The 22,680-nt window shown below is 41.5% G+C and overlaps 1 protein-coding gene across 1 annotated transcript in view; it reads left to right on the top strand.

Moving 5' to 3' along the window:
* Positions 1–1,107: 1,107 nt before the first annotated feature.
* mrpl23 (mitochondrial ribosomal protein L23) overlaps positions 1,108–22,680 on the top strand; it is a 63,624-nt gene continuing 42,051 nt past the window's right edge. Inside the window, exons 1-4 of the mRNA XM_086109632.1 lie at positions 1,108–1,238; positions 5,112–5,234; positions 15,561–15,643; positions 22,576–22,649. Of these exons, the coding sequence (XP_085965758.1) occupies positions 1,219–1,238; positions 5,112–5,234; positions 15,561–15,643; positions 22,576–22,649 (300 nt within the window). The 5' untranslated portion in view covers positions 1,108–1,218. The remainder of the gene's footprint in view (positions 1,239–5,111; positions 5,235–15,560; positions 15,644–22,575; positions 22,650–22,680) is intronic.

The following is a 22,680-nucleotide window of genomic DNA, read 5'->3' on the forward strand; positions in this document are numbered from 1 at the left end:
TTGATTATCCAAAAATACATGGTGTTGTATGATATGATAATGTGAACAGCAAATAATTAAAAAATGAGTTTGCAAGTAAAAATATGTCTATTTATAATATATTTGGTCTTGGCCAGTGAGAAGCTTGTAATCCTTTAATAATAAATTTAATTTTAATAAATTTTAATGCAATTAGAATAAGACTAAAATTAAATAAAACGCCCATTCGCAACCCTGTTACTACATTTTAATGCAATTAGAATAAGACTAAAATGAAATACAACCGATCTTTTTTAAACATTTGATGGTAAGGGATTTATTCTGCAGTACTTGTGAAATATATGTATGTCAGGTTCCGGAGTGTGTGTTCCAGTGCCGGCAAAAATAGACAAGAGAACAAATATCTCTTAAAAGTGTAATGTTGTTGGGTGCCCTGGATGCATGTTGTATGATAGTTAATTACCTGCTTTTCTTGAGAACGCAACAATTGTAAAATAATGATCAGGGTTTCAAAAATGCTGGTGCCTATATAAAGTCGGGCCGCAGGAATATCAGGATTCATCACGCACCGTAAATTCAACATTGTACACAAGCATATACATACCTGCCAACTTTTCGGAGCGCCAACCTGTATAAACTACCAAAAAAATCCTTATAAAGAGCAAAAAATCCTTATAACATACCAAAACATTTTATATGTCAAAATAACGGCAGAAAAAAACCCACGAAATTTTGATGATATTTATTGTAGATCTCCATAATACAATGTCTGGTTAATGTAATGCAATGAATACTCTGCTGTTTTCAACTATGAACCATGTGATTTACTGGAAAGTTACCGGAAATGAAAGCATTCGAGTAGACTCGCACCATTCTGGGCAAAAGCAAACAGAACTACCTGTTAGGGGGGGGGGGGGGGGGACGGAAATTTTCAGAATCCGTATGATTTGTGCGATACGGCCATATACGTAAGATTCACCACAAAATCCGTATGAACTATGGCTAAACCGTATGAGTTGACAGGTATGCATATATCAAAACATAGGCAAGCAAAATGGGCAAGCCTTGACGGCACCCCAATGTTGCAACCTGGCACGACCCAATGCGGCTGTGCAGATTGGTGCGCATGCGCAATGAGTTTGTTCCCGGAAGTACGCGCACATGTCCTGCTGAAACAACCTTGGAAAGCCTGCAAAACAACTACTTATCAAGCCTATACCACAACAAACCATAACAAAGATGCCAGTAACGAGACTACTGTAAGTTATCGTGTTCTATACTGCTTCAATTAGAATGACAAGCGCGAATATAGTCATTTGATCCATTTTTTCATGCTATGTCTCCAGCTCAAGCACTTGATTTATGAAGCGAGCATAACCAATTTAAAGTTTGCAAGACTTCCGTCCGACTTTACCCATACACTGTGCTAATTTCGTGTTTTTGTCTTGTCTTTGCCTGAAGTAAGGCGGAGGATGCGTTGTGAAGAACAAACCATACGAGCGTTTTGCAAAATGACTGTCCTTTGTGTTAGCCTGGTATGCTAAAAACATGCAGTACCTTAACGCAGCAGTGGCTGTGCTCCAGGTCACAATACAATAGATCCTGATTTATATAGCGCTTTCTCAAAAGCTGCAATGACATAAACGACAAAGTGAAGATGCAGTCATCTGCTGTAAATTTGTTTTGAGAATGGGGTTCTATCCAAAGCTAAATAGTTTACTTGTCTCGCTTAGAAATTATATGTTGTTCTAGGATCCTGTGATCTATTTCGATAAAATGTGTGTCCTTTAAATTCTGCGGTGTCAGTGTTGAGTAGCCATAGTTGTTGTTTTGCGGGAATTTGTGCTATCTATCTGTTTCGTCAACTACATGGAACACTGGTGCACAAGCACGACCCATCCTAACTAGAATAAACTGTACAGCCTACACTGGTGATTCCCAAGCACGTTAGCGTGTTTAGATGTGTCATCGGAATTATCCAATTTCACTTATTTATTTTCTGTAAGTAATGCACAACAGGTCTTTTTGGAGACTGATAAATGCCAAGGGCTCACGGTTTGTTCAAATTACATGGAAATACACATTTTTAACAATCAATGAAATTCATCGGGCAGAATGGTGGTCAACTGGTTAACACGTGTGCCTCACAGTGGAGAGGTGCAGGGTTTATTCCGGCTCCGGCCTTTCTGTGTGGAGTGTGCATGTTCCCCCCGTGCCCGCGTGTTTTTTCTCTGGGTACTCCGGTTTCATCCCACATTCCAAAAACATACATGGAAGGCGAATGGAACACTCTTAATTGCCAATTGAGTGTCTCTGTGTTGCTATCCAATCTGTGTGCCCTGCGATTGGATAGCAACGAGTTCAGGGTGTCTCCCACTTACTGCCCGAAGACAGGTGGGATACACTCCAGCACGCCCGCGACCCATGTGAGAAAAAAGCGGATTAGAAAATGGTTGGATGAATGGATGAAATTCATGCATGTGAAGACACTGAACAGTGAACACGTGAATGATTTCTTGCAATAATTGTTAACAAGGTCAGGAACATATGAATATCCGTATGCAATGCTTCATTTCTACAAATGTTTGCATGTGTTTACGTTTTCAAATGCTCGCTTCTACAACATTCCTAGGAAATCACAATGTCCCATCACTTGAGAGCTTATTATAGAACAGGCGATGATGAGAGCTAATGTGGTCTTTGTGGGCTACGTAGCTCCCCGTGCCCACAGCTTTGTGACCACATTGCCTTGCTCTAGCCAGGTGCAGAGCAGGGACAGATGGAGAGCAAAAGAGCGCAGCTTTGTGACTTGAGTTGGAAGAAATGGAGAGAGAGAGAGAGAGAGAGACAGACAGACAGACTGCCAATGCCAATTTTTTGTTGCCAAAGTGAAATTTGTTTCACATAAGGGGTGTTCACACGGCACACATTTGTATCGGTGCTGCACCGATGTATTTTGTTGCGATATATCTTATACCGGTGTAAATTCTGTGGAGCGTTCACACGTATAAAGCTGCTTACTAAAGAGAAGCGTGTTAACCCCGGTGCAGCCCCACTTGCGTTCACACAGCAGTTTCTGCGGCCGTGCAATACGATATAAACCATGCGAATACGTAAAGTGTACTTCCTTTTCCCCGCCTTGTTTGTGACATAACGAAAAACCATGGTTTATACTTCTCCAGTCAAATCAATGCTGTGGTCTATCAGACCTCTCATCATCAAAGGATGAGAGAGGGAAAGGAAAGATGACGGAAGTATAACAGAGCACGAAAGCAACGCATTCCACCCGTATGTAATCAACTCATCCCACGTGTAGCAAGTCTACTCCTGTAGCGTTCACACGTCCCATTTTACAACGGTGCTGCCCCACAAACTAGCATTTACTCCGGAGTAAATTTTTAAACCAACCACTTCCTGAGCAGGGTTAAATTTGCTCCGGTTTAAGCTGTTTTCAGGGGCTACACCGGAATAACTTTGTACGTGTGAACGCTCTACGGGGACAGCCCCGGTGCTACACCGGAGTAACAGTTGCCGTGTGAACACCCCTATAATATTCTGTATAAATTTCCCATCTCCTCAGGCTCACAAGTGGACGTGTGCAAATAAAAGGCCGAGTTGAATCGCTGAACGTAATGGGTGGAACACCAGAAATGGCTGGAGGGGCAATCTCTTCCTCTTTAAAAACCCCCCACAAATTCGGATAACATTTGCACCTTAAAAGCACCTTGAATATACAGTAGATATTACACAAACCCACTTTAACCCACATTTCAAGAATGAGTTTTTTTTTCTCCAGAGGGCATCCCAGTAGCACATAACATCAACAACAGCTTTGTATTCAACTAAACAGGCTCAGAGTAACTGAATTTGTGAGTGAAGTGAAAAAGCTCATTATTGTTACAAATAATATGAACTAATGATGGCGAAATGAAGCTTCATTCAGCACTGAAGTATTCCAGCCAATTGGTTTGCTCATGGTTTAAAGCTTCATGATGCTTCATTTGTTCAAAAAGACGAAGCAGACAACAGCGTTGAAAATTTTAATCATTGCAATTTGATAAAGACCCCTATTAATATGCATTGAATACGCCAACATCAATGGTGACGTTATTTTATGTCTTGTCTCACTGTATAAGAAAACCTTTATTAGTCTCGCAATGGAGAAATTCCCAATTCACAGCAGCAAAGTTATGAAAGGAAGAAGTAGAACAACAAAATATAGGAGCTGCTGGAAAGGCAGCCACTCTCGCGGCGCCATTTTGAAGTCAAAATAACAAAAAGAACACAACACAACACATAGGACACAGACAGTCATGCAATCTTCACCACTTTTCTGCATACACTTTGTTGTCTGAAGCAGTTATAGATGAAAGAGGAGAGGATCAAAGTGTCCTTTCACCAGTGGATCAGAGACGTCATGCTGAAAATGTGCACACGTCTGCTCCAAGCTAAGTTTTGAAAGCAAACACGAAGCTGTAGCGTCCATTGACGAAAAGAGATTAGTTCACTTCTCCTGTCCCACGTAATCCGCTTCAAACTCCAAGCCGCGACTCCCAGTTCCAACGCTCCTTTCTTCTCATCGTCGGCTCCTCAAGCCTTAAATCCATCCAGCCGCAGACCGTTCAACAGCACCGATCCCCCCCGCTGAACAAAGCGGGGCTGTGAAAAATGCTGTCCATTACAGGCGCAAGACACAAGCGCCCCGGGACTGTCCAGCAACGACGGTCAAATGGCGCCGACATTCCTCCCAGTCAAAAACAGTGCTGGTATACCCATGCTGCCGAGAAGGCTCAACCACCAAGCACAGAGTCTCCTCCTTGATGAATGTCATGGCCAAAAAAATGCTGAAAAAAGTCCACATCAGGTCCACACGACGTAACAACAAACACAAAGTGACAAAACAAACACAAAAACAACAACAAAAAAAAAGCAAGGCTCATGAAAGCACTTGCCGACGGCTGCCTACTCGGGCGCCATCTTGACTTCAAAGTATGCTAGCAATTTAAAAATCCACCCACCACATCTGACAGTGGGGTACACCGTTGAGTGGTCATCAGCTAGTTACAGCAATTCAAAAGTAAATTTTCTATGACAGGAACCTTTTAAAAGAGTTGACATTGTTTTGCTTGCAGATATCCTTTGTACCAACTGGGTAACCCACAGCTGAGACTCTTCAGACCAAACTGGTTCTTGAAGCTGGTACGGCCTGGAAGAGAGCAGCCACCTGACACCGTCCAGTTCCGCATCCCAATGGAGTAAGTCTTCCAATTTACGACTTGCGAAGATCCATGAGGCATTAGGCCAAGCTACATTGACAACCTTACAAGAGTTATCATCTAAGAAAGAACCCTTGAATCTCAAATGTTTCAATCAGTTCAGTGTTTTGTCAAAATCAAAAACTACTACGTTACGAAATGCCTCCCCACTTTGTCGGCCAAAATGTTTTGACATGAACTGCACTTTGCGTCATGGCCACAAGGTGGTAGAGCAACCTCAAGAACAGAAGTCAGACGCATCAGTCAGCAGTCCAGAATTCATTCAGCGCCTTTTGGTCCTCTATATTGAGCTGTGTTGCAGCGATGGCTTGTGAATGGCTGACACAGGAAGTAGAGTGGAAGATTAAGTCCACACTCTGTATTTGGCTGTATGACTCATATTTTGGCTCATTCTCCAAAACTTCATCCCATTGTATTTCCCAAATAAATGCTCCATTTTTAATAGTACCTCTGGATTCCAAATATACATTGTACTTTTCATATGTTGTGTCTTATAATCCTAAATATATAATACAAAGAACAATTCTGCAATTAGTTCGGAAGTTCGTTTTCTTTTCTTCAATCTTCCCATTTTGGTAGTTGTCGATTCCACTTAATGAACACGTTTGTAAGTTGTAATTTACTGTGTGGTAGTCCACAAGGCTATGTTGCACTTGGAAAGCTCCCTCATGTTTATCCAATTTGTCTGTCCAGTTTACGTCATTAAGGCATCATCTCAAGCTATCTGTCCTCTTGTGTTTTTACACACATTTACCGATTGAATCATCCATTCAACGCCTTGGGAGTGTGATAAATTTGCAAAGCAACACATTACAGTATTACTCTGTGTCATGAAGTCCAACAGAAGATTGTTGTTGTCAAGGTCACTGAGGTTAGCAGAACTGAGAGGTCCAAAGCTTGTGCTGTGCTGGGGAGAAAAATAGAAGATTAAGATGGGTCTCTGGTGGGGTTTTTGACTGTAATCTGTTCATCCAGGTGCTTGGCCTCCTACGAATGTGACTCTTGTCTCTTGTCTGCTGAATTCCAAGAATGCTTACATAATTTGGTGTGTGCGCGTGCGTGCGTGTATGTGTGTGTGTGTGTGTGTACCAAGTGGACACAAAAGTGTTTGTGTATATTTGGAGTTTAGAGAGAGGTTTGGCAAAATGCTGTCATGGTGGGTGGGTGGGGGGCGGGGGGTAATATATGATTGGACACAATACCTGACTTGACCCATGTTGAATTACAGTGTTGCTGGAAGCATTCGCTTACATTTTGTGATCACGTCTCACTGTATGGGAATGAGCTTTCTATGTAAACACGCAGTACTTGCATAAACATGCATTCTGCTCGACCAGAGTAACCTCTTCAGTCCAAGGTCAGCGACGTACAGTTCCAAAGTTGACGTCAACATTGCACGTTTTTAAAAGAATTGACTTTGTGAAAAACTTTCAAAATCCGAACAAACTGGTGGTTGACCAAGTCCCCCAGAACAAATTGTTCAATGCTTCAGAGGTTTGGGTGTGCCCAATTTATTGATTTATTTGTTATTATTTTTGCACTGCCTGGTGAAGGGCCAAGGCTCATTGATCTAGACAAAAGCCTTAGATGGACAGATGGGCAGTGACACATCAAATATCAACTCTGATTTACTCATGAGTTATTATGGCAATGAACGCTGTTGTTAGGCCTATTTAGCGTAGGCAATGTTTGTGCTGATAAGTTGTAATGCTCAACAGCTGTTAATGCGAAGTAGTAATGATGGCGTTCTCAGGCATTGAACACAATGTGGCCTTTGTTTCAAAAGCCGCTTTCACACATTCACAGCAAACTTGAACTTATGAGGATGTTTTCCCCAAAGGGGCTGCTTGGGAGAGAAGAAATGTCCGATATACTCTCACTACACTCTCCTGCTTTCTGCACAATGGTGTTCACCCAATATTTCCAATGGGTAAGGGTAGACATTAGCTTTTAGCAGGCTGTGTGTGTGATGGACACACGAAGTCAGACAAAACCCAACGATTCACCCTCTTTTTAAGCATGTGTTCATGTAAGAACAAGGATGCATGATAATTGTAGTGCTTTGAAAGGGGGTATTTATCTACAAGATAAAAGGTCAAAGGCTTTGCGTTCTCTCCACATTCAAGGTTTGTGGATAGGTGACACCGGTGCATGGCAAGAACCGTTCAAATGTTAGTTAGACTTTCCAACGGATCTTATCGTCCGTATCTGATATCAGATCGCTGTGTTCCTTGTGTGCACCTCACGTGAGTCAGAAAATAAATACCGGTACCGCTTTTCACTTGTGAGTACACTGTACTGCAAACACAGAGTCTCGAATGACTGACATTTCAAACATCTCAATGTATAACTTGAAGAATCAATCTTAGTGGTGTCAGGAGCGTCCATAGCTCAAACAGTATCGTTCCGTATTGGCCATTTTGTCACAGCACAGTCGGTACTCTTTTTGTTGCCTGAATGTGTTTTCGCTTGAAAGCACCATTCTATTTTGGGTAAGACCGTGTTCAGGATATTTAGAGTTTACATCAAGCAAACCAAAGCTGCGGCGCCAGACTGCGCACTACGATTGATTAAGCGGAACTCTGTTAACTGCATTGCACTCTCCACAACTATGCAATTTGTATGCTCTGTAAATCAGCCTTGTGAAACAAAGATAGCTGTTAAGTCCCATGTCCGCTATTGACAAATACATGTGTCTTGACTATTGTATATATTTTCATCTTATTTATTTTATTTTATTTTATTTTTTTAGCCCTTTTTACAATTTCACGATGTGGCTTTCACCTCAGTGTAAATTTGATAATGTCACATTTCTTTGTGGGTCTTGCTGCATGGGCCACAAAATTGCGCCCTGAGTAGACAGAACCTTTCCTCTTTCTTTTCATATTTTTCACCTACCTTTTGGTGTAAGTACCTTTAGTTTAGTTATTTCATGACCTCTCTGACACTTGGCTGAGTTACTTCAGGAAATTTGTTTTCAGGCACATACTTTCACTTGATAGATCTAACAAAGAGAATAAAACAATAAGTGTTAATCTGCCAATCTTAAATTGCCAACAACCTTTGTGTTTATATGTAGACTTTCATCTTTCCACTTTCCATGTTCTGCTCTTCCCCGCTGATTTTCTCAGCGCTTTACATTTTCATTAACTTTCTCTTAACTATAGCTTTATATTCTATTTTATGGCCACACATGGTTTTTTTTTCCCCCCAGTGTGCTTTATGTTCTCGGTTATTTGCATTTTCATCAACTTTCTATTAACTTTACATTTATTTTTCCAGTCTGCTTTTTTAAAATTACATTCTTTTGCAGAACACCCTAAACCAGTTCGTCTTGGGTACTTTCTGTGCCAGACACCTGGATTGTCCTACCTTAGAGACACATTTCTTTGTCTTTGGATTGTTCTTAAACCTTTGTGCTGTCAGCATTTTCCCTTCGCTCTCGAAGGAACATCATCAAATTTCTAGGTTTCCTCCCACCACCCCTTAGTCTCAATTTATAACCCTCACCTGGCATGGGTAAAGACGCATGCACACAACAGAGAAAAACAACGCTGAACAGAGTGTTCAGTCTTCTTCTCAGTCACATTTTATGCAACTCTGCTGACTAATAACTATGAAACCAGACCATGCTGTGGTTTCTCACTGTAATCTGATTTGAGAAAACTGAGCCTTTGTAATAGCAGCTACCATTGTCTGGCAGCTGTACAATACTGTACCTGTTGGATCAAACGATGCCGCGATTACCGCTGTGATCACTCCATGTTTGCGCGTTCCGCTTCACAAATGCATAAGTGAATTTGGAAACCCTTTGCAGGCTAATTAACCTTCCAAGTATGTCACGAGCAACTACTTCATGACGGCTTTTTAGGGCGACTCTGTCAGATCTTTTCTCAGAAATGAATCTCAACAATATTTGCTGAAAACTATTCATCTTAGTTGAACAACGAAATTCGACATCTATTAAGTGTCCATTAAGTGCTAGACATACAATTTAATTTGTTCCACGACGGTGCTCACTACTCCAAGCATCCATCCATTTTCTGTCGCGCTTTATCCTCACTAGGGTCGCGGGGGGTGCTGGAGCCTATCCCAGCCGTCTTCGGGCAGTAGGCGGGGGACACCCTGAATCAGTTGCCAGCCAATCGCAGGGCACACAGAGACAAACAACCATCCACGCCCACACTCACACCCAGGGACAATTTAGAACATCCAAACAGCCTGCCATGCATGTTTTTGGAATGTGGGAGGAAACCGGAGCACCCGGAGAACATGCAAACTCCACACAGGGAGGCCGGAGCCGGAATCGAACCCGGTACCTCTGCACTGTGAAGCCGACGTGCTAACCACAGGACTACCGGGCCGCCCCCTACTCCAAGCACTCGTCTCAAATCATCTTTCCTCATTGAAATGAATTGAAAACAACCAAAATATTTTCAGTGTATATTTAAATAAGAAAGATCACACGCTTTAATATTGCATTTTATAAGAACATACGTAACACAATTAAATAGAAAAAAACAATAAAAAATTGAACAATTTGGACTGTTTATTACAGCTTGTCGGCCCTTGGGAAGCGTTTCAGTTTTTCATGGGGCCCCTTTGCAAAATGAATTGCTCGCCCTTGTTTTTGAGCCACAAATTGTCATCTACATCACATTAAATATCTTCTCTTGCGATGAGCAATTTTAGAAAACTGCTTGCTCAGTGGTTGATCTCATGCTTCTCACATTTCCCTTTATTTCCCTTTTGTTAAAGAAAAATCAAGATTCACCTGGGAAAAAGGCGAATGAAAATCTATAGAACTATGTTTGCGAGGTTATAATTAACAAATATCATAATATAATGAACACAATTACTTATAACTATAACATAAGCAGCAGAGAGTTGTATATTACGGAGCAATACAGTTTGCAAACTTTTCTCGATTTTTTTTTTTGTGTTGCAGAATTTGCCCTTGTTTTTTTTCTCTCACACATCACCATTTCCATTATTATTATTATAATTATTATTATTGTCATCATCATCAACAACATTATTATCACCATTATTATTATTATTATTATTATTTTAATAATATCATCATCATCATTGTTATTATTGTAACAGTCATGTCATATATAACAGTAATCTATTCAGGAATACAAATTTACGGTTAGGTGCTGCAACAGGTGGATTTTTTCAGAAATGTCCGAAATCATATAAATTACGAAGGATAATAACATCCATATTGCTCAAAGTTTTATCGGTCGAACTTAAAAATGAAAATACCACAAAAACCTGATGTAAGGAAAGCCATTTCTGTAATTGCGATCAGATATGCCATCTTGACATCTTGACTCGTGTAATCATTTGCGCAGATGTGCCAAAGCATTTGCAACGTATTCAATTAAATGAAAAACAGATTTCATTTGTTTTATGTTGCACGAGTGACACTAATCTACGCTGTGAAGATTGAATAAGTAGTTCTGAGAATTTAAATTCTGCTCTGAGAACTGTACCAAAGCCACAGAGGAAAAACTAGTTTAACCACCACAGTTTTTTGATGCGAAGTTTTTCTGCTTAGACCAGGCAGCCACATGGAAACCTCAAACTGAATAGCTATTTGAGGACTTTTGAAAGTGCTGCCAATTCATTTCGTGCGCTTTGTTTAAGAGGATGTATACCACAGGTATACTTGTCCTCCCGTTGTGTTGGCTGTCTTTGTACTTCATGCCAAGAATTTTAAAGCCCTTTGAGATGTACTGCATTCGAGTGCATCTTGGACAGCTTGACTTACTTGCTTCAAACTTGCCAAGATACAGACCATCTCTGTGTTGGGACTTCCACTTTCCACTCTTTGATCTATTTCTGTTCTTTTGTCTGAGCAAACCCCAAACAATTAATGTAATCCTTCACACGCCGCTCTTATATTCTCAACTTCTCAGCTGTCCTTTCTCTTGTCAAGTCTCAGGTTTCTCAGTGGCTGACTCTCGAGACAAAGTCTACTATTATCATGTTGATACTTAGTGTTGGGTAATTTCTGGGCAATACATATTGTCTTGTGGATGGGATGAGTGTTGAGTCCACCCAAACTTGACAAGAGGGCAGAATGACAATGAGCGGCGGCTTTGTTTGGCCAACTCTCCTGTTTCATGCTTAGCACTAAACCGCTGTGATGTGATTTTCTTCACCATTACAGCGCGTGCATTAATGATACAGTTTGTGATGATTTATTTGGATTTCACCTCGAGTTAGACGTGAAATAACATCATTGAACCACATGGCAATTCAAAACATCACGTATGATAGCATCACTCATTTGAAGACATTTAAAGCATTTACACATTAAAAATGGGTAGTGATATGATTGAAATATAGTACTTTCAGATGTTAGTATAAGCTGTATAATTAAGAATCTGAGAATCCAAGAGTCGTTTTCCATTCCCACCCAGCTTTTTTTTTATGTCCGCAAATAATTGACAGTCCCCTAAAATGTATTATAATTGCCGATATTATCCCTTTCATGTACCCTGATAGCATGATACGATGCCCACTCTAGTAAGCCCGTCCCTGAAAGGGTTAATACTTTCAAACTTTGAAATGAATACTTTAAAACACAAGTCAACAGTTGCTAAAGCCTCAATGCAATGACATTAACCCACAACAGAAATGCAAACTCCACAACACAACAGCCACAAGCTCAGATATGAAGATTCGTGTGCCGTTCAGTGATTCAGAATGCACCTTAAAGGAGTGCCGTAGAGCGCTCTCGAGGCCTTATCCCACTGAGCGGGAAAGGTTTGCGAGTGTTTGCGAATGTAGCGAATGTTGAGTTCTCGTCAGCATTCGTTCAAGGTCGCAAACATTTGCCAGACGTTCGCCATATGTTCGGCAACAGTTTTAGTGCTTTTTCTTGACGCGAAAACTGTTTGCGACCATTAAAATGGATGCCGATTGTCCGGTAAACGCCTTTGCGACCGTTTGCGACCTTGAATGAAACCTGACGAAAAATCAACATTCACTCCATTCGCAAACACTTGCAAACCTTTGCCGCTCAGTGGGATACGGGCTTTGGCGCTCCAACTGGGGATACGGTGCATTTAGTGCGTCAGGCAGTGCAGGTAGAAACAGTTGAAGCATGAGCCGCTGATTTGTTTTATAACATACAGTTGGCTGGATTCAGAAATTGTGAGGGGAGCACGCTTTGCCTCTTCAAACACATGCACTCGCAAAGTGGTGTTAGTGCGTCAGTGAATTTCTGAAATTGCCCTAGATATGCCAGTGCATTATAGCAGCCCAGCTAATCACCGTGCCGATATGGCAGCCATGTTGGCAGGGGTGACTTTCCGGTCAAAGGCATAGACATTAAAAATAATTTATAACTTGCTCATTTATCAACTAATTTTCTTGCAGTTTTCTTTTTTTGTCTGTGCCAAATCATGTGCTATCACTACCAAACATGTAGGGAAAAAAGACCAAAAAATATCTTTATCGTATCATAAGATTTTTCAAATTGTTTTTTTTTTTTTTGCAATACAGTAAATGTGTACTGTATTGGGCATTTTAGGCCATGAACCCCCCCCCCCCCCCCCCCACACACACACACTTTTGTACTGTATTGTGTGCTTTTAGGCCATGTAAAAAAGTACTTTAATTTAATGGACAATTGGTTCTGAAGGAGAGACCTCTTGCCCTAGTTATTAGTCCGTCAAATCAAGGTTCCACTACACTGGGAAATGGTTCTCTAAAAGACCCCATTTTCAATAATTGTTGTTGTACGTTACTGTTCAATAATATACCGGTACTTCTAATCTAAATTTTGACACCCCAATTATGACTAGCTAGTATGAGTTGGCGATTGGTCAAAATATCAGTACGCTTTAATAAAACTCATGCGTACTGTGGACATTTGTTTTTGCTAATGTCAATTCGTGTTCTTTTAAAATGTACCAATTTTAAATTACTGCTTATAATGTGTATTGTAGAATGATTTCAGTCCCTGCTATATTTCTACGGGTGTCAGCTTTTTAAAGCAAGACAATTTAATGCTTTATATGAATACACTAAATGATTGTAGAACACAGAAAAAGTTAACATGCTGGCATGGCCCTTGACAACCATTCCAGTTTCTGATGTTGCCCATTTGGAAAATTCATTGCCTACCATTGGTCTACTCAGTATTGTTGGCTATTATTCCATTAACCGCCCTTGTCATCATATGCTGTCAAATATGCTTCTTTCTTGTTGTGTACGTTTTGGGCTGTGCCCTTTCACCTACCTCGTGCTCTCAGAGCACAGGTGTAATTAGACCGCCCTAAACCTCTTGGAACTGATACTCTTAATCTTCTTGGCTCAGTGTAAGTCCACCTTTTAGAAACACCCTGAAGCTTTAAAGGCCACAGCATTGGATAAATTTCATCTGGGATTGTCTGTCAGAAGAATGCAGATTAATCTGTACAGCAGGCCAACCAGTCAGAGACGAAGAGCCAATTTTTTTTACTGTGTTCCTGCAAAGAGCCACATCGCGCACCTGCACATGGGCGCGCGCGCACACACACACACACACACACACACACACACACACACACACACACACACACACACACAGGCACGCACACACACGCAGGCACGCACAGACACCGAGATGAGCGAGAGCCAGAACGTCACTGAACACGAACGAAATCGAAACACACAGACATACCCCCCTACCCCACCCCACACCCATTTCCACCTCCCAACGCTCGCGCTTGACTTGGGACCAGTCCGCCGGCTCCCTGTTTGTCAATCATTTGCGCTAAGCACCCTTGTTTGCGCATGAGCGGTGATTGAGTTGTCATCTCATTGGTTGCCCTGTATGTCAATCAAGTAACGAGATTGATGATAGGCTGACGTAGTTAGTTCTGTGTATTTAGCGCCGACAGCGCCAACAACGAGGCGTTTTCGACGCTTGTCTTGTGAAAGCCTGGGAGCCGCATTGAACCAGCCAAAGAGCCGCATGCGGCTCGCGAGCCGCGGGTTGGCCACCCGCGCTGTACAGTATGTAAAGAATAATAGAACAAACAAAAATCTCCTATAATGCCCTGAAAGCTGTCAAATAATGCCTCACAGGTCAAAACCTGTGTTTAATCGATGAGCTGTCTGTTTTTGAACCATGTGATATTATATTTAAAATCAACATAAGCACAATATACTGGAAAACAGTTCCCAATTGTACTTTATGTGTATATAGAGTATCCTACAAATATACCTGGCATTTGGTCCCCGGGTCGTACCTGAAGATCCAGGACTCTGGTTTACATCATCACGTACTCTGCTTATTGCTTGATAACCTCACACAGAAAATACATACTGAACTGAAGAATAAAAGGATATGCAGATAAAAGCATCCATCCATTGTGGGATGTTGCTAAAAATGAAATCGCTATCGACAGTTAAGATTTGTATACCATTTTGTTCAGAGGAAAAATGTGTTTTTTTTTTTTGTGACACCTTCTAAATTCAAAGGAGTTTAACCAGCCCTTGACAAAAATGTCAGCTTTGTTAACATGCACAGTATGCCAGTATAGCGGAAAAGGCAAATTGTTGTACAGGATGGAACACATATTACCTCATCCTGAGTTTGAAAGACTCTTTGTGTTCCACAGAATCGTTTATTTTTTATTTTTTTGGCCTCACCTAATATTGTTCCAACATTTGGAGATATTGTGTTGTATCCTAGTGAAATTCAGGCATTCACATTATCCCACTCAATCAAAGAAGCGTGTAATGTTGTGTGATAGAAGACGCCATATCCGAGGTACTTATGTTAGACCACAGCGTCACTATAAAGCACTTTGTCAGACGCATTTGGGAAGTGCTCTCTACCAGGCTAATCAAATTCGCTAAATTGATTAGCAGTTAAAAGCCTTTCTTCCTCTGGTCAAAGCAGTATGTTTCAAATGCTGCCCAGTGGGTTAGTGGAAACTTGAATGGTCCAGCACAGTGGCTGGTGCCAGGCCTGCTTCCTGTATAGGATTTCACTGCACTCGATCAATACACACAGCGAGCTAATTGGGTGAAGACCGACGCTCTCTTTTCTTTTCTCCTGCCGTTTTATGCCGCAAAGGGATAAAATCTGAATGAGAGTATGATGAGTATGTTTGATGTAGGGCCTTCTCTTCAGTACTAGATTTTAAGGAAATAAAAGCGACTGCTCATCAACCGTTTCTATATAAAAACATTATAATCAATGGTAAAAATGCCTTCTATAACCAATGTTTTTTTCTCCCTTCCGGAACCTACCTGCGGGTTTTACCCCCCTGTTGGGCTGGCATCTGTGGACAGAATGACAAAGTATGATGTCAAAAACTATCTGGAGAAGATATACAATGTTCCAGTGGGAGAAGTTCGCACAAGGATACAGTATGGTGAGTGTCTTTTCACTTTGTCCAGACCTAATACATCCCGGAGAGTTACTGACTACGGTTTAACACTGTCTAACGAATATCTACTATGTACTGATTATGTCTTATAAAAAAAGATAAGTGGTACCTCTGGAATTATTCATCCATTCATTATCGGAGTGAGCCACTTATCCTCACAAGGGTCGCAGGCATGCTGGAGCCTATTCCAGCTGTCTTCAGGCAGTAGGCGGGTTATACCCGGGTTATACACTGGATGCCACCCAATCGCAAGGCACACATAGATGGACCAACATGAGCCAAGTTGCGGTGACCCTGCCACAGCTGGCCTTGGATGTCTATGATGTAGTTTGGCAAGTTTTAAATAAGGATGCACGAGAACTATCGGACAGGTAACTATCGGGCCGATGTTGGAGGGGAAAAAAAAAAGATGTCACATTCATCAGTCCAGCATCAACAGAACTAGACCGATAACAAGGCATGCCTCAAATAAATACAATCACACCAACATTGGTCAAGTTTAACTTTAAGCAAAAAAAATGAAGAGTGTCACACACCAAGCCTCTGCTGCATGATGTAGCAGGTAAGCATGGCGCGGCCATCACTGGTGTTTTTTTTTGTTTTTTTGTTTTCCTTCCATTCTATTGTTTTTGCATGCTATTTTGTTGTTTGAAGTTGAATATTCTCCTCTCGGTTCCAGCAAGACATCGGTGAAAAGTGGACTTGATCATTCCCCACGCACTTAATTCCAGTGTTGGATGCGCTAGCAGTGTCAGTCTTAGGCTAGATAAGCAATTAGCCTGGCTTCTCTGTCTTTGCTCGTCATCCCTCGGTGAGAACAACACCGCAGACAAACACATGAGACAGGCGGGGCGTGTTTCTCTCAGCAAAACGGGCGTTCATCAGTGATAGACTGAGAGGACTGTCAGCATAGCATCGTGCTTTTGCCAGGTTGTTGCTGTCATGAAGGTCAGAAACTGAAAATGCACTTTCTGGAAGGAACCGACTCACCTTTCCAATATCATGTGGTTGTCATTCTGGCACTTCTCATTTTTTCTGAGAATTTCTGGGACTCAGGCAGTTTCATGGTCACACTACTTACAAAGGGTCTCCTACCTCGATTGCTCAGTTTAGCCGGGCGGCCACCTCTAGGAATTGTCCCGGTTGTTCCAAAGTTCTGCCATTTAAGAATTATCGAGGCCGCTGTGCTCTGAGGAACATGAGTAAGTACAGCGGAAAATTATTTGTAATTTTGCCCAGTTCTGTGCCTTGCCACAATACTGTCTCTGAGTCCTTCCAGGCAGTCCCTTTCACCCCAAGGATTGTTTTTTTACTATGATATGCTTTGCCAGCCTTTCCAATTCATGTCCTCTATTTCAATTGAACACAGATGGATGCACGTCACACACACATTACTGTGAGGTTTATACTGTATGTTTGCAACGTTGTACTGTATACTATATTTGTATATTAAAAATAATTGGGAGAATGGAAGGTGTACTTGAATATCAAATTCAACTCACAACAAACAGTCACAGTACTTGTGTGCTTAAAATATTGTAGCATTTAGTCTTTGCTGGTTGTAAATGGCTTAGGGCTGATGGGCCACATTTTTTTTAAATTGATTTGAAGGTACAACAGAAAAACAATAAACAGAATTGTAAGTAATACTTTCTGAATGTGCTGTTTACATGTTTCACTCCAATACCCAAGCTGGGCGACCACTTTGCAGGCCTACCTTTTGCCTGCCCCTGAGTTTCCTCAGATTTTTGCCTGATCATGAGAAATTATTCTCATCAAGGTCCGAATCCACGAACTCAAGGTCTACTTCCTCAACGTTGCATCCGTGTCGAAACAATTATGGTTCGACTGAAAAGCATGTAGACAGATTTGAACCATCCCCTGACTAAACTACTGTGACCCACACAAAAGCCCTCTGTGAGTGAGTGACAGTGTTTTTTGGGTCTGTTTTGATGAGGACTCATACTACCACTATACTGCACAGTGAGACAGACTAAATTTCGTAAAACGGTTAAATTGTGACTTCTAATCTTAGCAGTTAGATGACTTGAACTTTGCATATCTGCCTCCCAAATTAGGCGAAAGAATTTTACTTGAATGCAGAGTAGTTCTAAACAGGCTGTCAAAAAATCATTCACTCATTCATTCAAGCCCAGCTGTCTTCGGGTGGTCGGCAGCATCCAACCTGAACTGGTCACCATTTGCAGGCCACAAATAGACAAACAACTATTCACAACTACAGGCAATTTAGAGTCTCCTTTGAACCAAACATGCATGTTTTTGTTGTGTGGGAGGAAACCGGAGTCCCCGGAGACAACCCACACAGGCACGTGCAGAACATATAATCTCACAGGTGGGCTGGGGCCCGGATTCGAACTAACAACCTCATCTTTCAAAATCGCCCAATTAATGTACAAAGCACACAATAACCTGCTCTGCCAAAACATTCTGAAGTTTTTCGAAATTCGAGAAAGCTGCTATGAATTAAGAGGTACCAACTTATTCAAAAAACTCAAAATAAGAACAAACATCAAGCAAAGAAGTGTATCTGTCAAAGGTGTTAATCTGTGGAATAATTTCGAAACGGACCTGAAAATAAGTAAATCGCTTGCTGAGTTCAAAACAAATTCAAAAAATAGTACAAACAACCTACATCAATCAGAGTTAAGGTGATAAATTCCAAACATGAATTAAATATAATAATAAATCAGAATTAAGTTGATAAATAGCGAAATGTACTGCAATATCCATTATGAATACAAGAGAAAATTGACATAAGAGTGCCAGGGTGTGCATGTATAAAATCCTGATACAAACCAAAAGTTGTAAAAATATCACGGTTAAGGGTAAAGCATGAGCCTTCATGGAGACTTCTTTCTTCTTACTTTCTTTCTTTTCTGATTGATATAAAAATGATCTATTTATACTGTATATAAACACATAACACGGGGTAGGACTAGATAAGTTTTTTACTTCTTCCTACTCCCTTGAACATAATAATTGTGTTGAATGATGACTGATTCTCTTTCCTTTTTACTATTTTACTTACCTTACTTTCTGTCAAATTATTACTGTATATGTTTTATGTTCAATAAACGAACGAAACAAAAATGAAACGAAGCTTTGTGAGGCAGATGTGCTAGTCGTCTACATTTCCACCCATCTAAAAATAGTAATATATTATTACAAAAAAAAAAGGTACAAATAAGTTGCTGGATGCTAAAAACCTGTTTAAATGAGCCATGCCACATCTTTTTTGAAATTCGTATGGTCCTGAGATTTGTTATGGTAGTACAGAAGACAGAACAAACATCATTCAACTGTGTAACTAAAAATGTGTCACGATATATTTGTACACTTCTGGTCCTAATGGAAAATGTTGTTTATCCAACCTGTAACTATAGTAACAGGGAATAATATTCCTCCTATCCCTAGCCTACATTGTGAAAGATTCATCAACACTGTTTACTAGGGTGGTGTCATTAAGGCTTGACAAAAAGGAGAGCCCCTTAGGAGGAGTGTAGATGGAAACATGAGGACTGGCGCATTGGCAGAGTTGGCTAGAGAAGAAAGGGGTCTTTCGGGGCTTCTGTGATCCTGTAGTGCGTCAGAGAAGGTATCCCTGTCTATGTTGAGAGTTCCACTCCATTGGCAGCATAAAGACAGGAAGAGGCAAAAAAGAGTGAGGGGCGCACACGGACCCTTTCTTCCCTCCATGGGCAGGAGGGGTATTTTGGAAGGAGTTACCATGGATACCCTACTGGTCTGGGATTTGTAATGTGATATCTGGCTGCCAAACCGCAATCTCTAAGTGGGAGAAAGTGGGAGTGGTTGCATTTGCGAGTGTTTTATGAAAGCGTTGCCTGTGTTTCCGTATATGTTTGGAAAGGATTACCTGAAATTGAAATGTTTTTCCAACATGCTTGTGTGTGTGTGTGTGTGTGTGTGTGTGTGTGTGTGTGTGTGTGCGTGTGCGTGTGCGTGTGCGTGTGCGTGTGCGTGTGCGTGTGCGTGTGCGTGTGCGTGTGCGTGTGTGTGTGTCTTTGGATCCACTGGGTGGGTATTTAATTGTTTAAGGAGGGACAGGTCCGTGTCTTAGAAAGGTAGTCATATTTCCCTTTGGATTTTCTCAGCAATGTGACCACAAACACACACAGAGCCACACACATCTTACCTCTGTCTTCCACTCACACAGGGACCTCCAGTTGGCTTGGGAAGGGAGGGTATTAGCGTTTTACAACTTTGCTTACGGTTTTCCCTGTGCAGTGGGCTGCCATTCTCATGAATGCTTGCTACATGTACCACACAAACACACAGACACTCAAATGTCACAGTGGAAAGTTTCTTTTTTTTTCATATTGTAATATATAACTGTTCCGATGGCAACATCATTGACATTGCTTTTTGACCTGACCAACAGCAAGCAAGTTGTCAAAAGCAAAAGGATTTAAGCATTTTGATGACCTGGCCATTGGCCTGTCATAGATGTTGATTGATGACTTATTCTTGAACTCCTTTTCTCCTCTACGTACTGTACTAGGTTGGTACTAATTTATGAAAGAAATGGCATTTGATTTATGTATATGATGCAAAGCTGCTCGTCTGACAACTCTGCTCCCCGCCTTACCACACACACACACACACACACACACACACACACACACACACACACACACACACACACACACACACACACACACACACACACACACACACACACACACACACACACACACACACACACACACCACTTTCACTCCCCAAGTCCGCTATCCTCCCTCCACTTGGTGAGATCTGACATGAAAGAACATGATGTCATTATTGTCTCCAGCTGGGCAAGTGGTTAAACGGCATTCCCTTGTCAACAAGATAAGTCTCTTGTTTTTCCACCTCGACCTACTATGCAGACCTTTGTTTGACCAGAAAATGAATCAACACATTCTTGTTATTCCAGTAAGACTGAAAGCTAACTTCATCATAATGCTTCTGCGTGGTTGTCCCAATTTGTTCTCACTAATCTTGCGCAAAGTAGATTGAGTCCATTTGCCATTCACGATTACCCAAATATCAATTCCATACTTTTCTTTTTTTTAAATACTGATTCATAATTGGTTTATACTTGCAGAGATACAGAGTGTTACGATTTGGCAGAATTTTGTTATGGGAAGATGCCATGTGTTACGCTGTTCCAGGGAAGTTAAACGTTCCACATAGGACATGCGTGGTCGGTTAACTTGGAGTTTGCCTGGATGTATTGACTGCTTAGCCCAGGGGTGGCCAACCAGTCAGAGATGAAGAGACAATTTTTTTACTGTGTTACTGCAAAGAGCTGCATCATACACTTCCTCATCATACACACGCGCGCGCGCGCACACACACACACACACACACACAGACACACACTTTTTTGGCCAAAGATCGACTTTTGAAGCGACCAACTTCCCACGAACGACCTGATCACGCACGTGCAAGCACACACACACACACCCACACACACACACACACACACACACGCGCGCGCTCGCACTCGCACTCGCACGCACTCACGCAGGTGCCCACCAGTGCACACGCGCACATATGCACGCACACCACGATGAGCAACAGTCGAAACGGGCCGAAAATGAACGAAAGCTAAAGATACAAACAAACAAATCTTTTTTTCCCCACCCATTTCCTCCTCCCACCCCTTGCGGTTGACTTGGGACCAGTTCGCTGGCTCCCGGTCGATTCTGATCGACGTATTTGGCACCCCTGCCTTAAAATCTGAGGTAATTCGCTGACTAACTTTGCGCCATTGTTTGCGCATGAGCGGTGATGCAGTCATCTGATTGGTTGCCCTCTGTGTCAATCAAGTAATGGGATTGATGACAGGCTGACGTAGTACGTTCTGTGTAGTTAGCGCCTTCGTTTGAATGGCATTGCCATGCCGAGACATTTTCGACGCGAGTCATGTTAAAGCCCGGAGCCGGATTGAACCAGCCAAAGAGCCGCATGCTGCTCGCGAGCCGCGGGTTGGCCACCCCTGGCGTAGCCCATCCGCCTCATAGTACAGAGGGGATAGAGGGGTTGGTTCATCAAGGCTTGGCCAAAAGCCTGAATCCAACCCTTACTGAAAACGAATCTGATTTACTGCCATCAATCTGGACCGAACTCTAACATCAGTGGTACAACAAACAAATTGCCCGCATCAGGGCGTTTGGTACCCCGTACTCCCGAAGCACCCGCCTTGATTCCTATTTATTTTATACTCATATTTCAGTGAAACGATTCTGTTGTTTCATATGGGCCACCGCTACCACAAATGCGATCGCATTTATTGGGCCTTAAAATAATCAACATTAATTAGGATGCGATGAAGCCACTGTTTCCTTCCCTTCGTTCTGTATTCTGTCCATTTATTTGTTATTTTGGTTTTGTTTTAGGGGGAAATGCCCTCTGAAATGTATCCTGATATCAGTACTTGAACATTTGTCGAACACCCTCTTATTATGGCAACACTGAGGTCTCGTACATGAGGGCAAGTTGCACATGCATCAAAATACATACAGTATTTTACATATTTTGAAAAAAAAACAACAGAATAAATCTTTACACAACTGAAAAATAAAGAAATATTCTGTACTTGACCCGGTGTTGATTTAACATCATGACTAAGTATATATCGTATTTTGTGATGGAGAGTTAATAGGTTGCTTAAAAGTATACAGTTTTTCATGGGGACTTAAACAGTATTTTTTCTGTAGCCTGTAAGCTCAGTTGTCTTTAAATGTATTTTAAAAGTCTGGTTTCAGTTGGGCCTGATGCACTCATAAGATTTGCTCTTATGTCATGTAAATGTAATTCGTGTCTCATAATTCATATTTGCCTTATGTGATGATTACACATTTAAATAATATCAGCTGTTCTTTATTTCTCAGGTTCCAACAAGAAGAGGAATCACCTCAACCAGAGGGTGAAGCAGCCTGACTACAAAGTAGCTTATGTTCAACTGGTAAGAAGACGCACATACACGTCTACTTTTT

The sequence above is a fragment of the Hippocampus guttulatus genome, chromosome 4 (genome assembly GCF_054856545.1).
Source record: "Hippocampus guttulatus isolate MCC_2025c chromosome 4, RoL_Hgut_1.0, whole genome shotgun sequence".
Taxonomy (NCBI): domain Eukaryota; kingdom Metazoa; phylum Chordata; class Actinopteri; order Syngnathiformes; family Syngnathidae; genus Hippocampus; species Hippocampus guttulatus.